General features: G+C 41.5%; 1 protein-coding gene across 2 annotated transcripts in view; it reads left to right on the forward strand.

Annotated features, from left to right (window-relative positions):
* The first annotated feature begins 543 nt into the window (after positions 1–543).
* The window catches only part of nebl (nebulette), a 261,752-nt gene continuing 240,919 nt past the window's right edge, over positions 544–21,376 (forward strand). The window contains exons 1-2 of one of the 2 annotated variants that reach the window (XM_078234594.1): positions 544–749; positions 1,511–1,605. In XM_078234594.1, the coding sequence (XP_078090720.1) occupies positions 681–749; positions 1,511–1,605 (164 nt within the window). In that variant the 5' untranslated portion in view covers positions 544–680. The remainder of the gene's footprint in view (positions 750–1,510; positions 1,606–21,376) is intronic. The other variant, XM_078234595.1, reaches the window with a different exon arrangement.

Raw genomic sequence — 21,376 nt, forward strand, 5'->3', positions numbered from 1 at the left:
GATTCGATGGGCTGAATGGCCTTCTTCTGCACTGTAGAGATTCTATGATTTGATTTATGATTGTCACATGTGTTAGTATACAGTGAAAAGTACTGTTTCTTACCTGCTATACAAAGCATACTGTACATAGAGAGAGAGTGCAGAATGTAGTGTTGCAGTTATAGCTCGGGTGTGGAGAAAGATCAACTTAAAGTGTAGGGGTTGGGGGGGTTCAGGCAGAGGAGCCGAATGGATCTGGCAATTCATACAGACCCATAAATCGCTACAAGTAGCAATAGCAGCGGCACAAGTTGACGAAGCCACACAATGAAGCAGGCATTGGCGAGAGACAGTGGAGAGAGGGGGAGCTTCAACATGCTGACCAACACGGGATGGTCTGGCAACAAGCGTTGAGTGATTGATGTGTCAGTGCGTGCGCGCGCGCCAGGGCGCTCAGCCGTAATCACCGGCTGGAATTCCCGGTGGACGGTGAGGCGCGCGCGCGCTGGTCTGTATGTGCGCGCGCGCGCGGCCAGGCCGGTGGCGCGCGCCGCCAGGCACGCTCCCGCGGGGAGGGGGAGGTGTCGCAAGAGGCGGAGAAGGGGTGAGAGAGAAGCAAGTGTCAGAGAGGCAGAGCTGGGGCTGGGAGTTAGCGATTCAGCAGCTCCGCTCCCAGTCTGAGGGAGGTGGGAGAGGACAAGATGAATCCTCAGTGTGCTCGCTGTGGCAAAATCGTTTATCCCACGGAAAAAGTCAACTGCTTGGATAAGGTAACTGAATTGAGTTATTTTTATCCTCCCTATCCAACCTCACCTCTCACACACACACACAGCAGCACTGATGGTTGCACTGCGGCTTCTCATCACTTCACATCCTCTCGGATAAAAAGTGTTAAATGCAGAGACAAAATGGGAATGTTGTGTGAGGCTTGAGGGGAGGAGGAGGCTGCGTCCAGATCATCCTGCCTTGCTGGTGCATTAAAATGGAGTTCCCATCCTCCTCAACTACGCGAAAAAGTCTCGATTTCAGGTATCGAATGCTTCAAAAGGCTGGGAATAAAATCTAATTTACTTATTGAATATGTGGCGCATTGCTGGCATTTGAGTGACAACCGGGCAAGCTGTCAATGTTACTCTCTACCTGGTCAGAATCGTTTAAAATATCCATTAAAAAGATATCTATTTCATACACTTGGTTTATCCATGATTTTTTTCATCTATTTCTATATATATATATATATATATACAATTTACACGGTACTCCTTTTTTATTAAAACATTCTGCGTTTACGTTTATGAGATTAATGACCCATAGTTTGACGCAGAATTTATTGTGGGCAGAATAGAGCGAATTATTTTTTTTGTGTACAGCTTTCTGGTCACACCTGTGATTTGTGCATGTTTTGAGGCTGCTTTCGGGCTACGCAGTCGAATTTCATGTATGTCGTTTTCTCTTGAAGCATTATGTTGTCGTTTTGGATTGCCCAGGTGAGGGAGAACTCTCACATATTTTCGTCTCTTGTAATTCGCAGTACTGGCACAAAGCATGTTTCCACTGCGAGATCTGCAGGATGACCCTCAATATGAAAACGTATAAAGGATACGAGAAGAAACCTTATTGTAATGCGTGAGTAACTGTTGAGTTCTGTGTGCGTGGAGCCTTATCAGTGCCGTTTCTTCTCCCCCCCCCCCCCCCCCCCCCTCCAAAAAAAGATCTTCACTGTTGTATTGTCATTCAAATCTCTCGCGATGAGCATAGAGTGATAAGACAGTGATATTCTGGAAACAAGTTTAGTTGCCCTGCCCGAAGGTGTGGCAGCTCGTTATTCAGCATTTGTTTTTGGTTATTTACATACCTCCATATGTGAAAGATGCTGCCTTATTGTGTGGCAAGTAGATTCTTCTGCGATTACTTGGTCATCAAAAGTTTCAGCACCATGACAGTTACATCAAAGCTCTGCCTTTTAAATTTATAGCATTAAAGTTACATTATTTCATGGTTATCTTTTGTTTCTGTGATCAGATAAAGGGATTTTAAAAATCACCTTCTGGATACTGCAACATTAGAACTGGAGGCACATTAACAGCATCATGGGGTTAAAGGTTTGTACTCCTGAAGCCAACATCGTTAGTAAGGGCCAAAATTGGGACCCTTTTGTGAAAATGGTGTTTGTTTACATCTGGAATGCCATTTCTTCAATCTGTTCATCAAATTACTCTTGTCAACCAACTTTTATAAGCAGTGTTTAAAAGGGTCCTCATTGTTTGCTTAGGTAAGTATCTGGAGGTCATTTTAGGCAATCAAGTTGCTTTTGGGCCAACATTGTGGCTGTTTTGTGTATTTTTTTATTGAACTGCTTTTGCCGAGTGAGATTGTGGAGAACAGAAAGGGTTTTGTAGGACTTGAATGTTATCAGTTACTGAATATAGGAATGTTGCTTGGGTTTACCCTTGAATCTGGCAATCTGGAAGAAAATAGCACTGGGATTTTCCTACATTAGGGGTCTCCTGCAAATGCAATGCACAATAGACTGCATGCATGTAGGCCTAAGTGCTTCTCATCATGAGCAAGTGTTGTTTCTCAGCTGAAAGGACTTCCAATTGCTCAACATTCAATTTGTTTGTGGCCACTACCATTGATACTTTCAGATCTGACTCTGGTTTCATGAAAGTAGTCTTGTTTATACTGTGCCTATCTTCAACAACCTCTTTGTTCCATCCAGATGGTCAGATGACAGATTGGCTGCTTGAAGACTCGGCTCTCCCTCTCAAATTGGTCAGTGACTTCTCTCAGGAACTTGGGCAGACGTACCGATATAGTGAACCAAGAAGAGTTCTAATTGAGGAAGCTATTGATGTTTGGAAATTGGGTAACTTGTAAAGGTCATTCAGTACAGCCAAGAGTAAGCATTAAGATTAATAACCATTTGCTGTGTGCTTTACAGTATTGCAGTCAAAGGGGCCATTGCCTTACAACAAACTACAGTAAGAAGTCTCACAACACCAGGTTAAAGTCCAACAGGTTTATTTGGTAGCAAATACCATAAGCTTCCGGAGCGCTGCCCCTTCGTCAGATGGAGTGCAGAATCTGACGAAGGGGCAGCGCTCCGAAAGCTTATGGTATTTGCTACCAAATAAACCTGTTGGACTTTAACCTGGTGTTGTGAGACTTCTTACTGTGCTTACCCCAGTCCAACGCCGGCATCTCCACATCATTACAACAAACTGCCAGAGCTGTAAGGCAGCAAATTATTGATGAGAGTCTCTTGAACCATATCTCTACTCCCTAGAGCACCAAAACTTCCTCCTCCCCTCTGACCCAATCCTGACACCCACCCATATCAATGCTGCCAAGCATTATGAATTCATGGGTGTTCCTGTTACGTCACTAAGATTATGAAAGCCAACAACAGTACCAAAAAATTAGCTCACTATTCCAAAAGAGTTTAGTCTTTATTTGACAAATGGTTTCATGTCTGAATCTTACGTGTAGAGTGTCTCAAAACCAACAACCTCGGAACTGAGTCTATGCTGGAGTTCAGAACTTACTAGTTTTCAGAAAAAAATCCGAACCCCTTAATTCAGTGAATAGGGAACATATGAAAACCAAATGACATGATTACAAAGCACTTTAAGTTATTGCAACCTCTGCTGATATTAATTCACTTATTACACCCTGGATTTAATAACTTTCATGCCTTCCCTACATCAGCGCAACCTGTTTAAAATGAGAAAAGTTCAATCAAATGGAAATTGTTAAAAACAGTTATAACTGAGAACTTTCTAATTTAAATTCAGATAATATTGTACTGTAGTCTCTGAAATTTCTCTTTGAACTGACTTGGGCCAGCTGCAGAAGGCAACCAGTGCCCATGGAATTTAAAGGCTTTTGGGAATCAAGTGCAAGTTTGAGTTTAAGCCTGTGGGCTTCTATTTGAGTGGCTTTCATGGCATCAAAACTCAAGATGTGGAGATGCCGGCATTGGACTGGGGTGAACACAGTAAGAAGTCTCACAACACCAGGTTAAAGTCCAACAGGTTTATTTGGTAGCAAATACCATAAGCTTTCGGAGCACTGCTCCTTCGTCAGTTGGAGTGGAAATGTGCTCTCAAACAGTGCAAACAGACACAAAATCAAGTTGCAGAATACTGATTAGAATGCGAATCCTACAGCCAGCCAGGTCAAAACTCAATACAGGAACCCAATTCTGCAGTAAGAATAGGCACATGTCCTGATCCCAAGTGCAATACATAGCTAAGTATTCGACCTGATCAGATTCTGCCAGTCTTTTGCTCTTCCTGGGTGATTTTCCACATCTTCAAAAACTTGTAGCATTGTAAACGACTAGTGCATGAAGCCACACCGATGTGCAACTCCCTGAACTTTTCCAAGCTAGGTCAGTTGGGTGTTAAGGATTGCTTAGGCACTCAAAACATCATGTGCATGAAGTGGAATACTACTTGGCATGCCATTGTAGCAACTCCCTGAACAAATCTGTAAGGTTTTCTTACCCATTTAAAGTTCTTGCAAGGCAAGGTCTGCTTTAAAAAGAAGTCCAGTTTTCGAATGCCATTGTTTTTCAGATAACTGGATTTAAGGCACTTTATGTACATCTGTGCAGAATTCTAATGGTGTCTATCCTGTGTGTTTGGCTACTATTTTTGTGCCTTGAATGGCAACAGCAATGTATGATATTGACACCTAGAATCATAGAATTCCTGCGGTGCAGAAGGAGACCCATTGAGTCTGCACTGAATCTCCGAAAGAGCATCTTACCCAGGCCCACATTCTGCCCTGTCCCTGTAATCCCACGCATTTACCATGGCTAATCCATCTAACCCGCATATTTTTGGACAGTAAGGGGCAGTTTAGCATGACCAATGCTCCTAACCTGTCCATCTTTGGACTGAGAAACCGGAGCACCTGGAGGAAACCCATACAGGCATGGGGAGAATGTGCAAACTCCAGACAGTCACCCAAGGCCGGAATCGAACCCGGGTCCCGAGTGTGCACACGCATATGAGCTCCCATTTAACAGCATGAGTAGCATAGGCAGTCAACTGATTTCTATTTCCATTAATCAACAGAATCATTAGTGTGCCCACATGATCCTGTTTAGATCTATTTAATTACAATTGATAATATGTCTGTGTTGCTTGTTGTCTTGCCTCTGTCTTGTTGAACATTTTCAATTCTGATTTTATACTTGTTGGCACTTTTCAATTAAACAAAATGCAATGTGGCTGAATAAGTTAACACCTCTGGTGGGAGCTATGATTAGACCTATGCAGAATGAGTTTGGAAAATTCCTGTTTAGTTCTTCGGGGCAAAGCATGCTGTGAAAAAGTGACTTGAAAGTTACAGTCTCGTTTGTAGAAGCTCTAAGAATGACTTGGAAAGGAAACAGAACACTTATATTTGTGCAAGTTGTTTTCTGTATGACCAGACCAAATGTGGCCTGAAATTGCTTGATCTGAACACCATTAGAAAGGTTCTTGTTACTTACAGGAAAATCATAAACCTACTCATTGTGCACATGTTTACAATTTTAATGGATATTGCTTCCTGTGTTTCCTTCATATTGACAGTAGTGAATAAATTTAATCTTCTGAAGAAAATTTTGTTGGGCTTCTGAAAAGTTACATTTTGTCCAATTATAAAGCATATTAGTCTTTCAGTGTGTCCTTTAATCTATCCTTGTGAAAACAGTGTCTCGCCACATAGCCATGTGCAACAATGACTCCATATTCTCACCGAGTTGAGGAGGAATTTCTTCAGCCGGAGGGTGGTAAATATATGGAATTTATTGCCACGGAAGGCTGTGGAGGCCAGGTCACTGAGTGTATTTAAGTCAGAGATAGATTCTTGATTGGTAAGGGGAGCAAAGGTTACGGGGCAAAAGGTGGGAGAATGGGGTTGAGAAACATATAAGCCATGATTGAATGATGGAGCAGACGTGATGGGCCAAATGGCCCAATTATGCTCCTATATCTATGATCTTGCGGTTTTATGATCTTATTAACAGAACTGCAAAAATTGTCCTCAGTTACAACAATCTTGCATCTCCAATTCCTTGATTTGGTTGCAGAGTTATAAAATAAGAAAATTTTAACAATGAGTAACACCTCTATTCTGAATGTTTACGCAATCTTTGGATTTATCAGTTTTTATTACTACTGTTTTTAAAACGACTTTTCCATCCTTTATGCATATGCCCTTTGTTTCTGTTTACAGCGCACTCAGTTCTATTCATGTGCCTGGTCATTTGGAAATCTCTTAGTGCATTTATTAAACTTGTCCCTGACAGAGTATCACCGTTGATTATAATGAGAATGAGTTCTTTTAAGAGTTGATGTAGTTATGTAGCTGTGCTTTTTTTGATAATGGGATGTACATTCATTTGTTGATTCTTAATTGATAATTCAATGTTAACTGATTATTCTGAATAATTAAAGCTTCTTTAAAAAAATTCTAAACAAGGTAATGAAGTCTACTGAAAAGATTTGTAAACAGCTATATTTTGCCTAACATTAATTTGTTAGTGAGTCATTTCAGTTTATCAGTGTTGGAGCTGTGTCTCCAACCATCACTCACTTACAGGAACATGTCCATTGGCATCCAAATTTCATACTTGAATCACAAACTTGCAACATTGATTAAAAATCAGTTTAGGTGCCTAATGGCCACAGAGAGAAACAAAGAACAGGTTTCAAAATGACAAAATAAACCAATAAGGAAAGTCTTGTTTTTTTTTGCATAAATGGGAATGTCAGAAGGGGGAAATAGTAGGAGACAAAATACATTTGGTGGTGTTACTTAAATATTTGTAACTGAACAAAATGTACTGCACACATTTTATATCAATACTGTATGCAGCCAGCATGGATGACATCAGGCCTGACCTGTTGCTGATGTGTTTTGAACATTTGGCCTGTGGTCACAATGCACAAGTTAGATCCAAAGTCATACAAATTGGCAGAATAGATGAGACAATATCAAGTTATGCTCAAATTTCATTTGGAGTAGGATTACATGAAAAATCAATGCAAACAATGGAGGCCTACAGAAAGCTCCAAACATGCACAGTATATTTCCCTCTAAAATATGAAAATTAAAGATTCAACTAATTTCACCATTATTCATGAATATTGGGCATTGCATATCTAAGAACGTGCAATAACGCAAACATTTTAATTCTAAGGGTTACTTATACTGATGCTGTAAAAATACATTTAAAGAACAAAAATACAGTGCACGTCTCAGTGAAGGTAACTTTTTTCTTTAAAAGATCAAAAATTGTAATATGATATTGTAAAATTATTTGTTCCATTCTGTGCTGGAAATCTGATTATAATTTGAAGAGAGCCTATGAGCAATTGTAAATGCAGGAAACCTGTGTGCAGGCTTTAAACTTTGGGTTGGGCATCTATAATACATGGTGGATGCAGTGATAGATGATTGCAAAGATCAAGGAGAGTTGGGAGGATTGTACCTGTGCGTGTGCTAAAACAGTAAGAAGTCTCACAACACCAGGTTAAAGTCCAACAGGTTTATTTGGTAGCAAATACCATAAGCTTTCGGAGCACAGCTCCTTCGTCAGATGGAGTGGATATCTGTTCTCAAACAGTGCAAACAGACACAGAAATCAAATGACAGAATACTGATTAGAATGCAAATCTCTACAGCCAGCCAGGTCTTAAATGTACAGACAATGTGGGTGGAGGATTAAAAACTAATAGATGGATTTCAATAAAAGTTGGTACACAGATGGGGTATGGTCCAAGGAAGAACTGATTAGTTTTTGGCGAAGTGCAGATCTGGATCTTGGAATTGTTTTAAGGATCTGATAACATACCCACATTGTCTGTACATTTAAGACCTGGCTGGCTGTAGAGATTTGCATTCTAATCAGTATTCTGTAATTTGATTTCTGTGTCTGTTTGCACTGTTTGAGAACAGATATCCACTCCATCTGACGAAGGAGCTGTGCTCCGAAAGCTTATGGTATTTGCTACCAAATAAACCTGTTGGACTTTAACCTGGTGTTGTGAGACTTCTTACTGTGCTTACCCCAGTCCAACGCCGGCATCTCCACATCGTGTGCTAAAATTCAGACATCCTTTAGGCAGCCTACTTAATTTGTGCCCTGTTTGTTTCTGGGTGAAAATACACAGGAGATTGCAGCCAGTGATGCCACCTTAGTTTGTTTTTGAACATGGTAAAGCTTGAAATTAAGCAGATACCTGAATGGCTATTGAATTACAACAGTTTAAGGATGAATTATTTAACACAGTTCACTTTTAATCCTTTTAGTGGGAAATGTTTATGTCCTATTTAATTTCTGTTACTTTTAGTGGCACATGGAGGCAAACTTCAAGAACATACATTTACACTTAAGTTGTGCTAATCAACTGATTGACTACTTAGGAATGCAGATATAACATTGAAAACATTCCTTGGCACTTCAAATTTTAGAGCCATGGAAGGTGTAAAATTTGTGGACCAAGAAATTGGTTATTGCTTCTACCTTTTTTTTTCTCTTCGGTTTCCCTGTGGCACATATCTTGCAGAAGTAATATTTTTGCCCCGCTTATTGGTCTGTTTGCATATCTTAAAAACTAATAGATGGATTTCAATAAAAGTTGGTACACAGATGGGGTATGGTCCAAGGAAGAACTGATTAGTTTTTGGCGAAGTGCAGATCTGGATCTTGGAATTGTTTTAAGGATCTGATAACATTGTGAGCTGGAGCGAACAGACTCTTTGTTGAGAATATTGTAGATTGACTGAGTATGTGTCTGTGCAGTTCATGGACAAGCTTAGCCATATTTTTACCTCTTTAGTGCAATCATGGAATACTGCTGTAGTTCCAAAATATAGCTGAATCCCAAATTAGATATATATTTTTGTTGATTTTGAGACCTCAAAATAACTTTATCTGATTCCATGTTTTAGTTTTCTGTCCTTGAATTGTATCTGTTGTCACTGGGAAAGTGCTTTGTGCCAGCAGTAGTTTTGAAGAATGCCTCTCAGTCGAAGTAACACTGTGGAGTTGGGTACTAAGAACAAATAGGGCATGTCTCTCTGCTCTTCTGCTCCTTTCAAATTTTTACCATTTAGCCTACGTGTCCTCTATCTGTTCATTCTTTTCAAATGTCTTGTCTCTCATCTCTCTCTCAAATTTCACAAAATACATTTCTCGCCAGCCTATTAATCTATCTGATTACTTAAATCAGGAAGTGGTGTTGGACTTGGGTGGACAAGATGAAAGGTAATTTGACTCCAGGTTATAGTCCAACAGGTTTATTTGAAATCACAAGCTTTTGGAATGCTGCTTCTTTGTCAGGTGATAAAGCTTGTGATTTCAAATAAACATGGACTATAACCTGGTGTCGTGTGACCTCTCCTTGTGTTAAATCAGAAAGGAGAGACATGTTCCATTGACCCACAGGGGAACTGCTATTTATGTCCCTTCAGTTTGAAGATCATCTGTTAACATACCCTGATAAGTCATTCAACCAGCTTCCTATTTCATGATGTCAATTCCCTTACATATTGATTTGATTTTTAAATTTGATTTATTATTGTCACATGTATTAGTATACAATGAAAAGTATTGTTTCTTGCGCGCTATACGGACAAAGCATACGGTTCATAGAGAAGGAAAGGAGAGACTGCAGAATGTAGTGTTACAGTCATAGCAAGGGTGTAGAGAAAGATCATAGAAAGAGAGTGAAAGATAGAACTAGAAGGCATGCTAGGTGTAGCTTGCAAGAAGTCACCTCGTTCTGGGGCTATCTTGGAAATCTGTGTACTTCAGCATCACTAAGCCTCCGATGTGGCATCTTATCAAGTTCCTATTGAAGTTCCATGTGCACAACATTCATTCTGTTTCCTTTATCAATAAACTCTTATTATTTTCTCAATTAAATTTCAGGCATGACTTGCATTTAATAAACTTGTATTAGCTGTTGCTAATTAGTCAAAGCCTTTCTAGGCAGTTATTATGTTTGTCTTGTATTGTAGCCTCTGGAAGTTTCCTGATGTTTTTCTGACAGGTCCATATTTTCTTGGTCTACCCCTTTCTCCCCTTTTAGAACAGATGCTCTGTTGGAAATCTTCCAGTCCTCTAGCTCAACTTCCATATCCAATCAAGTATGTTTGAAAGATTGTGGTCAGAGTCTCTGCATTTTTCTCCAAAGTGTCTCAGCATTCTAGCATTCATGCCATTAGAGTCCAAGATTTTGCTATTTGTGATCGTCATATTTTTCAGTGCTAATTCCTTGCGTAACTGATCCGCTGCCTCCTCCTTGTACCCTACCATTCTCACTACCATACTCTATTGGAAAACTGGGGTTAAGTAGCTAAGCTTTTTCACTTTCTGTGAACCTGTTTACTTCTCTAACTCTTAATGATGTTACCTGCCAGTGTTTCATCATTCCCTAAAACAAAAGCAAAAAACTGCTGATACTGGGAATCTGAAATGAGAACAGGGAATGCTAGAAATACTTACGGGGCAGGTATCATCTGTGGAGAGAGAAAGCCAGTTGTAGGACAAGTGTTTTAGGCGAGACAGAGGAGGGGCCAAAAGAGGTGGGGGAGTAGCAGTATTAGTTAGAGAGCATATTACAGCGGTGCAGAGGGAGGACAATTCAGAGGGGTCGTGTAATGAGTCACTGTGGGTGGAGCTCAGAAACAGGAAGGGCGCAGTCACTATGTTGGGGGTATACTACAGGCCCCCCAACAGCCCAAGGGAAGTGGAAGAACGGATATGTCAGGAGATAATGGATAGGTGCAGGAAAAATAGGGTTGTTGTAGTGGGAAACTTCAATTTCCCTGGTATAGACTGGAAATCGCGTAGGGCTGGGAGTCTGAATGGGGAGGAATTTGTCAAATGCGTACAGGAAGGTTTTTTGGAACAATATGTAGATAGCCCGACTAGAGAGGGGGCTATACTGGACCTAGCACTAGGGAATGAGCCCGGTCAGGTCTTCAAAGTTTCGGTAGGGGAACATGTGGCAAATAGTGACCACAATTCTGTTAGCTTTAGGATAGTGATGGAAAAGGATGAGTGGTGTCCCAAGGGTAAGGTGTTGGATTGGGGAAGGCTAACTTTAGTGGGATTAGGCAGAAGTTGGCAGCAGTTGATTGGGAGAGGCTGTTTGAGGGTGAATCCACATCTGGCATGTGGGAGTCTTTTAAGGCACAGTTGTTAGGGCTGCAGGATAGGCATGTGCCTGTAAAAAAGAAGGATAGGAAGGGTAGGATTCGAGAACCTTGGATAACCAGGGAAATTGAGGGACTGGTCAAAAAGAAAAGAGAGGCGTACGTTAGGTCCGGGCAGCTAAAAACGGAGGGAGCTCTGGAGGAATACAAAAAGTAGGAAAGAACTCAAACGAGGAATTAGAAGGGCAAAAAGAGCTCACGAAATGTCCTTGGCAGACAGGATTAAGGAGAATCCCAAGGCATTTTATTCATACGTTAGGAACAAAAGGGTTGTCAGAGAAAAAATCGGACCTCTCGGGGACAAAAGTGGGGAATTATGCTTGGAGCCCAAAGAAGTAGGGGAGATCCTAAATAAATACTTTGCGTCGGTATTCACAAAGGAGAGGGATGTGTTGACTGGGAGTGTCTCGGAGGGGGGTGTTGACCCGTTAGAGAAAATCTCCATTACAAGGGAGGAAGTGTTAGGTTTTTTAGGGAATATAAAGACTGACAAATCCCCAGGGCCTGATGGAATCTATCCAAGGCTGCTCAGGGAGACAAGAGATGAAATCGCTGGGCCTCTGACGCAAATCTTTGTCTCGTCACTGGACGCAGGTGAGGTCCCAGAGGATTGGAGGATAGCTAATGTGGTCCCGTTATTTAAGAAGGGTAGGAAGGATAACCCGGGAAATTATAGGCCGGTGAGCTTGACGTCCGTGATAGGGAAGTTGTTGGAGAGGATTCTTGGAGATGGAATGTATGCACATTTAGAAAGGAATAAACTCATTAATGATAGTTAGCATGGTTTTGTGAGAGGGAGGTCATGCCTCACTAACCTGGTGGAGTTTTTTGAAGAAGTGACTAGAATGGTTGATGAGGGAAGGGCCGTGGATGTCGTCTATATGGACTTTAGTAAAGCGTTTGACAAAGTCCCTCATGGTAGGTTGGTGCAAAAGGTTGGATCTCATGGGATAAAGGGGGAGGTGGCTAGATGGGTGGAGAACTGGCTTGGTCACAGAAGATAGAGGGTGGTAGTGGAAGGGTCATTTTCCGGCTGGATGCCTGTGACTCGTGGTGTTCCGCAGGGCTCTGTATTGGGACCTCTGCTGTTTGTGATTTATATAAATGATCTGGAAGAAGGTGTAACTGGGGTGATCAGTAAGTTTGCGGACGACACGAAAATGGCTGGACTTGCAGAGGCTACAGAAGGATATAGATGGACTGGAAATTTGGGCAAAGAAATGGCAGATGGAGTTCAATCCAGATGAATGCGAAGTGATGCATTTTGGTAGAACTAATGTAGGGGGGAGCTATACGATAAATGGCAGAACCATAAAGGGTGTAGATATGCAGAGGGACCTGGGTGTGCAAGTCCACAGATCCTTGAAGGTGACGTCACCGGTGGAGAAGGTAGTGAATAAGGCATATGGCATGCTTGCCTTTATAGGACGGGGCATAGAGTATAAAAGTTGGGGTCTGATGTTGGAGTTGTATAGAACGTTGGTTCGGCCGCATTTGGAATACTGCGCCCAGTTCTGGTCGCCACACTACCAGAAGGACGTGGAGGCTTTAGAGAGAGCGCAGAGGAGGTTTACCAGGATGTTGCCTGGTATGGAAGGGCTTGGTTATGAGGAGAGATTGGGTAAACTGGGGTTGTTCTCACTGGAAAGATGGAGAATGAGGGGTGACCTAATAGAGGTGTATAAAATTATGAAAGGCATAGATAGGGTGAACGGTGGGAAGCTTTTTCCCAGATCGGTGGTGACGTTCATGAGGGGTCATAGGTTCAAGGTGAGGAGGGGGAGGTTTAACACGGATATCACAGAGGGTGGTGGGGGACTGGAATGCGCTGCCGGGCAGGGTGGTGGAGGCGGACACACTGGGAATGTTTAAGATTTATCTAGATAGCCACATGAACGGAGTGGGAATGGAGGGATACAAAAGAATGGTCTAGTTTCGACCAGGGAGCGGCACGGGCTTGGAGGGCCGAAGGGCCTGTTCCTGTGCTACTTTGTTCTTTGTTTAAATACTTTAGGCTTTAAAGAACCTCTGAGGTGATCAGGATGGTTCTTGAGTTAAAACATTGGTTTAGCTAGCACTTGGCACAAGTTGCCTACTTGGTAAAGGAGTTAAAACCACAACTCCCAAGTTTGGTAAACAGTTGATTGCCGCTTAAAATGCTTACAAATGCTCATCAAAGAGGCTGCACTTCATTTTGGTAGCTACCACTTCAACTAATTCCCTCTCCGAAGACCAAACAGATGTTCTGGAGTAAACAAAGCTTCGGTTTTAATCTCATGCCACTTATTAAAGGGTTACTCAACATTCCAAGGCCACTGCTGTTGAAGTTGTGAAGAGGATCTCTGAAACACCTTGGAAGACTTTCTGCGACACTTTGTCAACACTTCACTTGAGCAATGCTTATTTCAGAAATTCTCTGAGGACCTCACCTAAAAAGGATGGAATCACCAAGAGAAAAGGAGTTCTTGATAGCTTTCCAGCCAGGGGTTCCCATTGGTCTGAACCCGAAATGGAAGGAGCACATAAAGCAAGGGAGAGCACCACCAGGGAGCTGCACGAGAAGGGGACAGAAAGCTGAGGTGGCACCCTTCTTCTTTTTGGGGGTGCAGGATATTTCTCCCACTGTAGACCTCTTCCTCTATACCACAGAGCCTGTGTGTCCTTTTTTCTCAGTCCCTGAGACACCCTGCAAGGTGCTGCAGTGTGCCAGCCGGAACAATCCACATCTGCAGTGGAAGTAGTTGTGAGGAGCCCACATATGCTGTACCACAAAACCTGCATCTAATTAACACTGCAGGTTTCTGGTTCGGCAGCTCAAGGTAGAATCAAATTATGGCGATGAATAACTGGGACCAAAATAAAAGCAAAATGCTGTGGATGCTGGAATCTGAAACAAAAACAGAAAATGCTGGAAAATCTCAGCAGGTCTGACAGCATCTGTGGAGAGAGAATAGAGCCAACGTTTTGAGTCTGGGTGACCCTTCGTCACAGCAGAACTGGGACCAAAATGTCAGGTTGTTGCTTGATTGGTCTATGGGGCTACTCTCCCAATTTCTCCGATATTAGTAAGTAGGACGTTGCTGGGTATGCATTCACCGTGTCAGAATTTGATGGTTAGATTGAAGTGGTCAGTCTGGTTCATATTTAAAAATCTATTAAGTTAAGAGTCAACCATATTGTAGTGTCTGGAGCCACCTTTTGGCCAGGTCTGGTAAGGATGGCAGGTTTCCTTCTCTAAAGGGCATTAGTGAACTAGATAGCCCTTTTGGACAATCCAAAACTTAATGCTCACCATTAATAATATCCTTTATTCTAAATTTATTTTGATTTAACTGAATTCAGTTTCACAAGTTGTAATGATGGGATGTGAACTTGTATCTGCAGATTAATAGTCCATAGAATAACAGAATCACTGTCTGTGTGGAGTTAATAACAGGTCACTGTCTGTGTGGAGTTTGCACATTCTCCTCGTGTCTGCGTGGGTTTCCTCCGGGTGCTCCGGTTTCCTCCCACAGTCCAAAGATGTGCGGGTTAGGTTGATTGGCCAGGTTAAAGATTGCCCCTTAGAGTCCTGAGATGCATAGGTTAGAGGGATTAGCGGGTAAAATATGTGGGGGTAGGGCCTGGGTGGGATTGTGGTCGGTGCAGACTCGATGGGCCGAATGGCCTCCTGCACGGTAGGGTTTCTATGATTTCTATGATTCTATGAATCATACAGTACAGAAGAGGCCCTTCGGTCCATCGAGTCTGCACCGACACATTAGAAAAATCTGAACTCCCACCTAATCCCATCTGCCAGCACTTGGCCCATAACCTTAAATATAAGATGTGTCAAGTGCTCATCCAGGTACTTTTTTAAAGGATTTGAGGCAACCTGCCTCCACCACCCCCTCGGGCAGCAAATTCCTGATGCTGATGGTGTAGACCGTCAGCACCTTCTGGATAAAAAACGTTTTCTCACATCACCCCCCCCCCCCCCCCCCCCCCCCCGCACCCCCAAACCTCCTGCCCCTCACTTTGAACCTATGTCCCCTTGTGACTGACCCTTCAACTAAGGGGAACAGCTGCTCCTTATCCACTCTGTCCACGTGTCTCATAATCTTGTACACCTTGATCAGGTCGCCCCTCACTCTTTGCTCCAATGGAAACAACCCAAGCCTATCCAACCTCTCTTCATAATTTAACTGTTCCATCCCAGGCAGCATCCTGGTGAATCTCCTCTGTACCCCCTCCAGTGCAATCTAATCCTTCCGATTAATGTGGCGACCAAAACTGCACACAGTACTCTTGCTGTGGCCTCACCAAAGTTCTATACAATTCCAACATGACTTCCCTGCTTTTGTAATTTATGCCTTGATTGATAAAGGCCCATATGCCTTTTTCACCACCCTACTGGCATGCCCTTCCGCTTTGAGATCTGTGGTCAAACACGCCAAGGTTCCTTTGTTGCATGGAACTCCTAGTGTCCTACCATTCACTGAATGCTTTCTTGTTAAATTACTCCTTCCAAAGTGTATCACCTCACACTTTTCATGGTTAAATTCCATCTGCCACTTATCTGTCCATTTGATCATTCCATCTATATCTTTTTGTAGCCCATGACACTCCACCTCACTCTTAACCACCCGTCCAATCTTTGTGTCATCCGCAAACTTACTAATCCTACCCCCCAGGTCGTCATCAATGTCATTTATATAAATGACGAATAATAGGGGGCCCAACACAGATCCCTGTGGTACGCCTCTGGACACTGGCTTCCAGTCACTAAAGCAGCCTCCTGTCATCACCCTCTGTCTCCTACAGCTGAGCCAATTTTGAATCCACTTTATCAAATTACCCTTTACCCCATGTGAATTTACCTTCTTTACAAGTCTCCCATGAGGGACCTTGACCAGATCTCAAGACTTACTCTCATAAAAGCAAAATACTGCTGATATGGCGATCTGAAATAAATACAGAAAATGCTTGAAAAGCTCCAATCTGGCAGCATTTGTAGAGAGAGTAGCAGAGTTAAAATTTTGAGTTAAGTATGACTACTTTGGTTCAGAATAGTTGTTAATGGCAGTAAAATGAAAAGCTGTGTCTAAAAGCATAAAATCAACATGTAGACTGGGCCTTGGGGGAAAAAGAAATCAAGATGGAGAGCGGAGTTGATGGTCTGAAGTGTTGGAACTCGATGTTGAGGCCATATTACTGGTCCAGTAACATAACCACCATGTCGCTGTATCCTATTTATAAATTTTTATTTTGCTATATTCCTTTATCTTAGTGATGTTGGCCTTTTTGAGCCATTGTTTTCTCTTTCCCTTTCATATCCAATATTACTGTCTTTGTTTTTGATGTTTTCCTCTATCCTTGTATTATTTGTGCTGCTTCACTTCAGCAATGTCTCAGTTTGGATTAGATGCATAAATATGTAGAAATAGTGTTGGAAACATTGCAGCTAACTTTCATCTTGTAACCATACTGTTTTAAGCTTAACCTGATGATGGTGGTTCAAAATTGTGGAAGAACTCAATTTGCTGACTTGCTGTCAAAGGTCCGGCTGTTCCGTTTTTCAAGCAGGCATTTATTTAGGTGAGCAGCACTTAGATCAGAAATGAGCAGGGGATTTATTAAAACATGAAAATAGGGCTTAAGCGACCCAGACAAGAATCCTAAGCCATTTTTGTATTCGCATGTGTTGCAACTGTTAGGCCTTCAGGCCTGCCCACTGCTCAGAGTTGAGAAATGGTATCCAAATGGTCCTCAACTATTTTTTAACATGTTGCAAAGTTTTGAGAGGTGTTTTTCTTGTACTTCATTGTTTTGTCTGGCCACTTAAAGATTTCCAAGTGCTTGGGATGGCTACAAAATAATTTGAACTCTTGAGAGGTTTTGGGCTGTAGTTTATTTTCTGATTCCACTTTGGTTAGAGGAGGAGAGATGCCAGCAAGGGAAGAGCAAACAGCAGTTTGTGCACGTACACCAAATATAGGCTTTGTTAATAGGGCAACATGCCTGCAGTTCTCTGTAGAACTGTGCACAAGGAGGCTATGCTTCTCGTGGGAGGTTGTCATAGAGTTGTGTCGCCATCTGCATCAACCTGCAACCAACTGTCACAGCTAACACAGCATTGCGTCTTGCAGTCAAGGTCACTGCAGCATATTAAATGTAAATGAGTTCCAGCTACATAAATTGATTTGGGCTTTCCACTGACCTTATCTGGCAGGGAGAGTAGACATCCTGCCCGCTGCTTGACTGATGTACATCCACTGCAGAATTGTTCCCTGTTGTAAAAATGTTTATCTTTGCTGTTTAAATTGCTCTTAACCGAGTGTATTCCTACTAATTAAAGTTATCCATTATTATAGCTGTCTTGCTCTTGCATTTTCTGTAATTTGTCTGCACGCTTCTTCCTCATTCTTGCTGATCAGAAGTCTGTAATATGCTTCCAATAGAGAAATAGAACCATAATATTCCTTAACATCTGTGATCTAGTACTGTAAGACAATATTTGATTAATAGTCAGTCCTTCCTCTTTGTTTCCTACTTTGTTCTTCCGGAATATTTTGTAACTAGGAATAGTCACTGCTTATCATGCCTTGGCCTAAGTCCTGTCTTTGTTACTGCTACATCAAACTGTACCTAATGTTCCCTTTCTACTTTGAGCATTTACATCCATAGAAATTAAACCTGATTCTTGTTTGTCAGTTCTAATTTAATCGTTCAAAAGACAATCGGTTTCTCTGTAGCTAAAATTTCTATTGTCTGAAATAAAATTTAAACAATGCAAGAAACAAATAGATGGAAAAAAACCAATAATACCATATGTATCCAAAGCAATAGAAAACGTCCTGGAATGCACCATATGATAAAAGTAGAGTTTGACTTATTCATCCTTATAAATTAGTGGCCCTGGTTTTTTTTTGTATAACCACTTACCGTTATAATGCTGCATATTCCTGTTGGTGCATGCTTAACCCAATGATAGAACCTTTTGACCCAGAAGGTTGTGGAGTTAAGTCCCATTTCAAGGTTCATGCATCTAGACAGTTACTACACTTCAGCTGAAGTATTTTATTAGCTATCAAACACTTGGTAAGTTGTGAAATGAGAGGCACTAAACAAATGAAAGTTCTTTCCATCCATATTTGTTGCCTTGTATTGGTCTGTGTTTCCTTTCCACCCTCCTGCCATTTCCCATTCACTGTTCTAGGAGATTCGGTTGTATCCATTATTTGATAAATCAGTATGTAGGAGGCATTAAAAAGTCAGAAGTACCTGTTCATATTGCAGGTGTCATTTTGGTAAGTATTTTCAATGTTAAATGAATCTCTTGTTCTTTTACGCTGTGCCGTGTATGTAGGCCAAAACAAAAAACTTAAACATAGAAAATTAGAAGCAGAAGTAGGCAATTTGGCCCTTTTGAGCCTGCTCCACCATTCAGTAGGATCATGGCTGATCCTCTATCTCGACGCTAGACTTGTGCGCTCTCCCCATATCCCTTGACACCTTCTAGAAATCTATTTCCTACTTAAAAAAATATTCAGTGACTTGGCCTCCACCGCCTTCTGTGGTAGAGAATTCGACAGGCTCACACCCTCAGTGAAGAAGTTTCTCCTCATCTCAGTCCTAAAAGGCCATCGTGTATCGTGGGACTGTGACCCCTTGTTCCTGATTCCACCCAGTCAGAGGAAACAACATCCCTATGTTCCATCTTGTCAGAATTTTCTACCTTTAAATGAGATCTCCTTTCATTCTTCTAAGCACGAGTGAATGCAGGCCCAGTCGACACAATCGCTCCTTGTACAACAATCCTACCATTTCAGGGATCAGTCTGGTGAATCTTTGCGGCAAGTATATCTTTTCTGAGGTAAAGAGATCAAAACTGCGCAAAAAAACTTGAGATATGTTTATGGAGATTAGAAAAACTGGGATTAAACTTGACTGTTTTTGTTTCAAATGAAAATCCATGCCTTTTTAGTCTCTTCAAGTAGTTCTTTCAGTTAAATTGTTAAATATGTGGGAACTTTGAGAAAATGATGTGGGAAATTTGATGGAAAGGGAGAAGTAGTCTGGCTGGGAGTTCTCCGACCTTGTCTGCGACTGAGTTTCTCCATCCCGCTGCAGTGAATGGAGATTTGGCTGAGCGGTAAATGCTTCATTCTCGCTGGCAATCGTGACAGGATGTCCGACATCGGAGAATTTTGGCCATAAACTGAACAATTGCATTCTTTACCCATGAAATCTGAAATATACCCTTTGAAAACAAGTAGGATATGTTATCTTTTTTGTTTTACAGCTTTCACCACCTCAACTTAAAACAGCTTCACGTAAAATGTCAATTGGTTGTGGTACAAAGAAAATTACAGCACAGAAACAGGCCCTTTGGCCTGCACCGACCATGCTGCCCGACTTAACTAAAATCCCCTCCCCTTCTGGGGACCGTATCCCTCAATTCCCATCCTATTCATGTATTTGTCAAGATGTCCCTTAAAAGTCATGACCGTATCCGCTTCCACTACCTCCCCTGGCAGCGAGTTCCAGGCACCACCCTCTGTGTAATCTGCAGTAATAACATAGTATCAATCATTGTTCATCTTGGTTTTATAGTAGGGGATGGTCACTGATATGTTTATAGAGGGAAGGTTAATATCTGAGCCATGATTAGTTTGCTTTCTTTTATGATAAATATGATGAACAAATTTACCATCTGTATAAATCTTCATCAACATATTTATTTATAAAACTTTAAAGGTGTTCCTTCTAACTTTTTTGTGGATGGTAAACATGCGCTGTTTATTTGGTTTTCTTTACTGATATATATATTTGAGTAGCCTGCACTTTTGATGACTTACTGACTGTCATTCCTTTTTATTCCCACTTTGATACTAACAAGTCCATAGTCAACAAATCATAAAACTAAAAATCAATGAAGTTGCAAACGGGAAGAGGGATCAAGTTACTTCTACCGTTAAATTTATAGCAAATTTAGAAGTTGTTTGGTAAGAGGAATTTCCCAGAAGAACCTTTAGGTATTACCACTGCAATCATATGGATTCAGATGAACAAAACAAATCAAATAATAAAAGTACTGTATTTTGTATAGTTTACTGAAAATGTAGATTTTTATTTCTGGTCTTGTTCACCTGTTCCGATACGTTTTAACAGCTTGTATCAACCCTTTTCTCTTTTCTTCAATTGTTTCTTTTAACAAGTACCTGATATTTGTTTTTAAAGCTATTCCCAGCAATTTATTTTACCTGTTTATTTTCTCTTCTGCATCATGATTCTCCATAATACCAAATCTGACGATAGACCCGCCTGCTGTCAAAGTTTGACAATGTACATAGCAAAATTCTATGCATGTGACATTTTTCAAGCAATGTATGGCAGTTGTTACATGGAGAGATGTAACCTGCATTGGAATTTGTAGTGATATTTAGCAGGAAGAAAGAACGGGAATATGTTGTGGTTGATTTATTAAAGAAGCATTGTCCTCATGGACCATGAGTGGTGGTGAACCTATATTTGGAGGGAGATAGAAGAAAAAACTTTTTTTTTGCCATTCTGCCACATGGCGTGATGATGCAACTTTACATAAGTTACATAGCTTTGTTGTGATTTTAAACCAAAACATTGTCACAAATGTACTCATGAATGTGATGTCCATTTAAGTCATGTTCTCAAAGATTTTTTATTGAAGGGCCCTTTTTAAATTGGATTAGTAATTGTGGGGAGCACCAGCTTAATTGGGGAAAAATGGCATGCAGGGCAAATGTGTTTGGTGTGTTTTCATTGAGACACAGAATCATAATACCGCTACAGTGCAGAAGGGGGCCATTCGGCCCATCGAGCCTGCACTGACTACAATCCCACCCAGGCCCGAGCGTAACCACATGTATTTAACCTGCTAATCCCCATGACACACTAAAGGGCAATTTACCATGGCCAATCAACCTAACCGGCACATCTTAGGGCAATTTACCATGGCCAATCAACCTAACCCACACATCTTTAGTGTGGGAGGAAACTGGAGCACCCAGAGGAAACCCACACAGACACAGGGAGAATGTGCAAACTCCGCACGCACAGCCGGAATGCAACCCAGGTCCCTGGCAGTGGGCCACCATGCTGGTTTCAGTAGGTAACGTTTATTTTACAATGCTCCCCTCTTGAACAAGGCTGA

Source organism: Mustelus asterias, chromosome 2 (genome assembly GCF_964213995.1).
Source record: "Mustelus asterias chromosome 2, sMusAst1.hap1.1, whole genome shotgun sequence".
NCBI lineage: Eukaryota > Metazoa > Chordata > Chondrichthyes > Carcharhiniformes > Triakidae > Mustelus > Mustelus asterias.